At 40.3% G+C, this 7,075-nt stretch overlaps 1 protein-coding gene and 1 long non-coding RNA gene across 3 annotated transcripts in view; one reads left to right on the forward strand and one right to left on the reverse strand.

Moving 5' to 3' along the window:
• Nucleotides 1-1,678, forward strand: part of rhbdd3 (rhomboid domain containing 3) — a 3,195-nt gene extending 1,517 nt beyond the window's left edge. The window contains 3 exon segments of the mRNA XM_020602512.1: nucleotides 896-1,022; nucleotides 1,108-1,356; nucleotides 1,486-1,678. Of these exon segments, the coding sequence (XP_020458168.1) occupies nucleotides 896-1,022; nucleotides 1,108-1,356; nucleotides 1,486-1,654 (545 nt within the window). The 3' untranslated portion in view covers nucleotides 1,655-1,678.
• A 1,443-nt stretch (nucleotides 1,679-3,121) lies between these two features.
• On the reverse strand, nucleotides 3,122-6,903 carry LOC109961585 (uncharacterized). Of its 2 annotated transcripts, none has more exons than XR_002275152.1 (3): nucleotides 6,856-6,903; nucleotides 4,678-4,762; nucleotides 3,122-3,208 (listed from the first exon to the last, which is right to left on the reverse strand). It is a non-coding gene; the product is annotated as an uncharacterized LOC109961585 (long non-coding RNA). The 2 variants fall into 2 exon arrangements; XR_002275153.1 differs by having other exon boundaries at nucleotides 3,124-3,208; nucleotides 4,421-4,762.
• Between the last annotated feature and the right edge of the window lie 172 nt (nucleotides 6,904-7,075).

The following is a 7,075-nucleotide window of genomic DNA, read 5'->3' on the forward strand; positions in this document are numbered from 1 at the left end:
CTGGCTGAAGTTCTATTGCCAATCCTGACAGTCTGGGGCCTGCCAGTCAGAAAGTCCAGGAGCCCGTCACAGAGGGTGGGTTGCAGACCTAGTGTGGACAGTTTGTGGGGGACAACTGTGTTGAAGGCAGAGCTGTAGTCAATGAAAAGTATCCTGATGTAGGAGTCTCCATTTTCCAGGTGAGAAAGGGAATAGTGGAGTGCAGCCGCGATAGCGTCTGAGGCGGCCCTGTTGGGCGGGTAGGCATACTGCAGGGGGTCCAGGGTGTCCGGTATACTGCTCTGAATGCGGTCCAGCACCACTCTCTCAAAGCACTTCATAATAATTGGGGTGAGCGCTACTGGCCTGTAGTCGTTCAGGCAGGTGGGGACGATGCTCTGGCTGAGGGAGAGGTTGAAGATGGTGGTGAGAACATCAGCCAGCTTGCTGGCACATGCCCTGAGAGCCCTCCCAGGGATATTTTGCAGCATACTACATATTAAGGATCTTAGGGGTTAAATAGTTAACCTTTACTACAGTTTATTCCTTGATGGATGTCTTAAAACCTCTACACAGCCATGGTACAACCAGACAGGCCTTTTCTCTGATTTTGATCGATTTCACCTCTGCTTAGGACTGTGCATATACACAGCCTGTTTGATTGACAGCTGTTTCACTTCCCTGTTAGTTCTGTTTAACTGTTTAGGTGGGATGAAATTAGAAAAATTCATTGCATTTAAAATGTAATCATCTAGAAAACATGTTCCATAATATAAGCATATCATTTGTTACTGAGGGTCTGATTTGAAGCGTACCCTCCCCTCCTCCAAATATATAATGAAGCGTCTTTCCATATAAATAACGCAATGGTTCTCTCCAAGTTATTTTTGTTTACAGTACTTAATATACCTCTCAGATCAACAGGCTTTCATTGCGATGTTACAGGAGCTGGAGGAGGCCAGGGTCTTGGATTTCATTCCTGATTGGGTATATGTTCCCACTTCATCCAGGTTCAGATTGCCCACTTACACTACCTCACACAGGTGCGATTCATCTCATTCACGTCATACGTCTCATTGAATGATCATAGTGGCAGATTTAATCACTTTAAATCATCTGTTACCATAGACCTAGATCTCTGTCTCAGACAACACCTGTAGCTCAGGCAGCTGCTCTCCCCCTGAGGAATGTTTCGAACCACCACACATGGATGGAGCCATTGCCTTCCTGGACAATGGAGGGGTATGCTGTGCAGTCTGAGGTGGAGGTGTTGGAGGAGCAGATGCTAAGGGCAGGGATACTAGCCTCATTACAAGGTGTTCCTGATGACCCTGATTCAAAAGTGGAGGTGCCCAAATCATCAGTTTCATCTCTGCGGTTGGTATTAATCTGCATAATTAAAATAATTTTCTGTGTGTGTTGGATGTGAAACTTACCAAATATTGCTTATTTTTGTGAGTTCAAGTTATCATTCACAGTTCACTAAAAACCAGTGTTTCCTGTCAGACTCCAGCAGCTGGAGAAGATGGGCTTCCCCACAGAGAAAGCTGTTGTGGCATTAGCAGCCTCAAAACAGCTCGATGGCGCTATCTCCCTGCTTATAGATGACAGTGTTGGAGAACAAGCTGTGGTGGTATCTAAAGGACGGAGCCCTGTGCCACCACAGAGCACCTAGATGACCTCACACTCCTGGACTGAGTGTGTAACAGCGTTTGTATTTGTGCAGTAAACTGGACATTTGTTATGCTTGGGTTTTGCTGAGCATCTGTGTTGGATTTTCCTTGTGGGCTTCTTGCAGAACTGATTTAATGATCAGAATTCCCATGGAAAATAATCTTTTTTTCTACAACTAAGTCTAATTAAATGTAGATATAAACTTGACTAATTGAGAGTTTCTGTACATAAAATGTACATTGGAGAGAGTGGATGTCATTTATTTATAATTGTGTTTAATGAATGCTGTTGTAACACAAATGAAGACAAGTGACATGTTAAAAAAACAACATACATTATTTTATTACACTGATAATCTAAATAGGATTATCTTAACACAGTAACACAGTTACAAGGGGAAAAAAAGTTCAAAATATGAAATGATTACACAACAGCATACAAATAAACTACAATTGACCATTTTAAATAGTTTCACACCAAGTTTGATATAAGATGAAAAAACAGTTATCAGAGTTTAATTTACCAACAGTGGTCAAAATACGTTCAAGTTCCATTAAAGGTGTTGGTATTTCCCCTGTGTGTGTGTGTGTGTGTGTGTGTGAAAGATCTTGAAATGAACAGCCAGGTTTTCATTTCAACATTTTGTTTCCATAATGCAACATTATTTTTGACTGGTTCTGGTGATAAACAGCCAAACCCAGGAAGGTTTTTTGCACAGATTAAATGTAAATATACTGTTTCATATTAAATCACTTCATGAGTGTGTGCTTTAAGGGGGGAAAACTCACGCCAGAAAACAAGAAAACATTGTTACCAACACATATCTCAGAGTAGCAATTACTTCATCTTTTTAGTGCACTACATAACACTGACTTAATATGAGAGAAGTTTAACGAAGCTGATAGCAAAAAAAGTGGTTTGGTTGTGTAATTGTTTCCTGTAAACTGTACATGCTCAATATACTTACATTAAGGAATCTCTTCAGACTGTAGTTACATTGTGAAAGCAATACAAACTCAAAATCCAGTCTCTTTCCTCACGTCTGATTTCTCCTCCAGTTGATTATTCTAAATGACCCTTATTGTCCAGAACTGGTTCTAGGTTGAGGAGCACCACAGAAGATTCAGATTTTCCTTTAATCAGACATGAGGCTTTAGTTCTGTTGCAAAAGAAATGAGATATAGGAGCTGCTTGGTGCATTACGTAAGGATAAAAGTTTGGTTATGGCGATGGATGAGGGTCAAACTAGTTTTCAAGTTCCCAGTGGGGGAGGACATTATGCAGTATCAGTGGAGTTTCCCTGAGGTGTCCCCCATCCTAAATCTGAGAGTATCAGATAGGGTCTAAACTTGTTGAGCACTGATGAGACCTATAGGTGGGGGAGTCAACCAAGCCTGTGATCCTCAGGGTGAGTTGGGAGGGTACTTCCCTCGAACCTTGGTGTCGGAGGACAGAGGAGAAGCAAGTCGATATGGAAGAGCACCTGCTCGCTTATCTCTGTAGAAACTAGGGGAGGCTGTGCCAAATGGTCCATCCCCAGACCCTACATCAGGCTCTGTTGAAGAAAGACAGCAGTTGGAACCAGGCCTCGCCGTCCATCAGTATGGGTGGACATGCACTCTGCAGTTTTAATCGAAGTCTACTCTGATCTACTTTGATAGCTGCTAACACGCATGATTGTGTTCTTATTTTGACTGAACACCTGTTGTTCACTTTCAATATTAAATGGTCAACCAACTAGAAGGAACTGATCAGATCCTTCTTTATCTGATCCAGATGTAAAGGAGATGCATTTGGCTAGTAGGACTGCAACACTTATTTTCATTATCTATATATTTTTCTACACAATTTCCCAGTGCCCAGGTTATCTTCAAATTGAATATTTTGTCCAATTAACAGTCCAGAACCCAAAGATTTAAGACATAACTATCATTGGGCATGTTTTCTTGATAAATGGCTTAACAATTTAAAAAAATTGTGCTCAATTGATTTTCTGTGTTATTGACTAATCATTGCAACACTACTGGTTAGGCATACTTCACATTCATATATACACAAAAACCTACAAAGCTACACAGATAATTTTTCAAAATATTAAGCTCCTGACAACTTTGTCTTAAATCTTAGTAACATTCACAACTAAATAACAACAAAGTTAAGATTAACAGCAAATTCAGGTTATTATGCTTTATTTTTTAAATGGGTTTATTAAGTTTAACACTGAAAAGTTCCGCGTACTTGCTCCAGCAGGTCTGTGTTGGTGTGGTTTGATCAGATTTAACTGATAGTGCTGGCAACATCAGCAACCAAATAAGTAGTCTTTCGTGTGATTTTGGTTCAAATATGAGTAAATCCTAATTGGCGCTTGCAAATACATGTCATTCTTTTACAACTGAGCTCCATCCATTTTAAACCATTGAGATGAGAAAAATGCACAATGTCTGTTCTGAAATAACCCAAAATATTCAAACCTTAACAGCATGTTAACATGGGACCACATCTCATAATAAAAAGCTGAGTAAATAGGTTTTTGGGCCCTTTTAATTAAGTATGCTGTTATACTATAGATCATAAAAAAACAAAACAATTAATAAAGAAAAATACATTTCTAAAAGACATCTACTTTTCAGCAACTAGATCAACAATCAGCAGTTTAGTAACAAGTGGAAATCAATAATTTTACACTTCTAACACTCGATTATCAGTTTCTAGATCTTAAGGTCATTAAGGGGCGGCAGAGCTGTAAGTGAGGATGTCTCAGTGTTACCTGGCCAGATGATAGCCTCCAGCAGTGTCACCCTGCGAGCCAGAAGCTCAAGGTCTGCCTGTAAGTCTTGGAACATCTGCAAGCTAACGTCCTATCAGAGAGCAGTGACAGGGGGAGTGTGTGAGGGGATGGAAACACCAGCTTGAGTCCTGGGGCTGCTCACAACTGTTCCCACTCCCTGTCCCAGCAGTGAGGTACAGTATGGTGGGAGTTTGACCCTTGCCTAAAGCTGACCCTGCCTCAGGCCTCCTACTCACCATGAATACCGATCATAGTCTCAAGGATTAAAACCCTCTCGGCTAAGATCTTCAGCGCCTCTCTGATCTGATGTATTCCGTCCCCCTGTGAAGATAGATACAGCTGTCAAGGTAAAGAGCACAAGCCAAAGAACTGCTCGCCAAGATGCAAGTCATTTTTCTCAATACAGTTCAGCAGTTAGAAGGTTAAAACAGTCCACATGTCTGCCCAGCACTCTCAGACAGTATGTGTTCCCTATATTTCTCTGTATCTCCCTCATTCTCTGGCCATGCTCCTATATGAAGTCAGTCTATGCCATGCTGGGCTGGGCAACATCAGCATGCACTTTACCAACCAGCGTCATGTCAGCGACATAAAACATCTGAATTACACTGTCCCAGGATTTAGTTATGATCATGCCATCTGCATTCCTTTTGCTGGGGAACAGTTAAGCCAGGCAAGTATTTCAGCACCACAGCATTCATTCTTAACACTGTGGTGCTGAAATAAAGCTAGCATAAATTTACACCGAAATCTCATTTGTTGTTTGTTAAAAGATACAAATAACAAAAGTAGCAGGATAAAAGAAGTAGAGCAGAGAGAGAGAGAGACAGCCAAAAGCATCACCATTACAAACCAAGACATGCAGAGAATAGCTGAAGCTTTTGGTGCCCAGGTGAGTAATGATCTGATTAATAAGACAAACCAAGGACATACTTTATGTTTGAAGAAAAAAGGCAAAATTTCAGTAAGCCATAACATCATTGATTAAATTTTAGAGAGGACAATGTCAGTTTATTGGTCAATCCACCACTTTGATCAGACTAAGATATCTCAACAAGTACTGGAAATTTTGTAGTCACTCATGTTACCCATGGGATGGGGTCTATTGACTTTGCTGATCCTTACACATTTCTTGTAGCAGAACCAAGAAATGGAAAGTTGTGGATTTTAGTGAATTATCTGGACAGCTATTGGATGGATGGCCACAAAACTTAGAACAAACAGTCATCCATCAGCTTCGGCTGTACTCTGTGGCAATTAACAACTGTTAGCATGCTAATATGCTACGGTAAATTAATGAAAATGGTGAACATATTAGCATGGTGATGCTACTGTACGGTCTTACAGAGCCACTAAGACGAGAGTCTTAACGGAGAAATAATCCCCAAATAAAACTCTGGGAATTTAGAGCAACTTTGCCTTATTTCTGTTTAAATGGCACTAGTATGTTGTTTTAGTCATTAGACATATTTAGCATCCAGAAAAAAATTATGTGGTGCAGTATTTAAAATTGAAATCATGCAAGGATGCATTGTGGGACAAAAGAAGATAGCTGTATCCACTCCACTCACATTACAGCACAACACCTCAAAACCCAACAGGACCCACCACTGACACATAGGGAGTGAGTTGGCATACACATTTCACTTTGTTTCATGGTTCATTAAAATGATTTTGAAGCTCACAGATGCAAGACACTTTAATTCAATTAAAATGGCTGTAAATTTGCCTCTTAAAGAGGTTTTATATTCTACATTCTTTGACTCAGTCAGATCTGCTGCATGGTAGTGTTATGAGATTGACAGTTTGATGTATATGCCAAAGTCAGATGCTGAGAAGGTGACTGTGAAAGGTAGCCATGGGGACAAAAGCTTGCAGAGGGTGTCAGACAGCTTTAGGGTCAAGAGAACAGCATTGTGACAGGGGACAGCAGTCCAGAGCACACCCCAAGGACCAACAAAGCAAAAACACACCAACACCAAATGATTTCACGCACAAAAATCAGATTGCCAGCTAAAATAAAACACTGTATACTGAAACAAATACAAAAATGACCATCTAGAACAAGTAGGAGAAGATGAAGCTGAACATCACAGGGCAGCCACTGACAGTCATAAACATGGTGATTGTAAAAATATCATAAGCAGAACCTGAGATGTCATGGTTAGACTTAATTTGGCCACCAAATAGATTCATTCGTTGTATTATAAAATGAACACAAGATGATATAAATAAAAATCTTACACTTATATTGTTCTTGTAAAATGAAAAATAGGCAAAAGAAAAATAAGGGTTAGACAGACAGAGAAAACATTTAATGATAAATCTTCAAATTTTTTGGATCTTCCAAATATAAAACCCTGTTTTTCCTTTGTCATCATGAAAACTATGATCTACCACCTGTACTTTCTTACCGGTAAGCCCTTTTCTCCTGGCTCTCCCTTGGGACCAGGTGTTCCCTGTGAAGAAAATAAAAAACACACAACTGACTTCAACATTTTAATGAAAGCAGTGCAGCAGTTCCTTTTCTCTGAGACTGTGTTGTCACTGATCAACGTGGCTTTTAGTGCTGCTGGTTAGTATAGTTTACAGGAATATAACCAGCTATGACGTGTTGATGCCCCCCCCCCCCCC

Source organism: Monopterus albus, unplaced genomic scaffold (genome assembly GCF_001952655.1).
Source record: "Monopterus albus unplaced genomic scaffold, M_albus_1.0 scaffold56.1, whole genome shotgun sequence".
Lineage (NCBI taxonomy): Eukaryota > Metazoa > Chordata > Actinopteri > Synbranchiformes > Synbranchidae > Monopterus > Monopterus albus.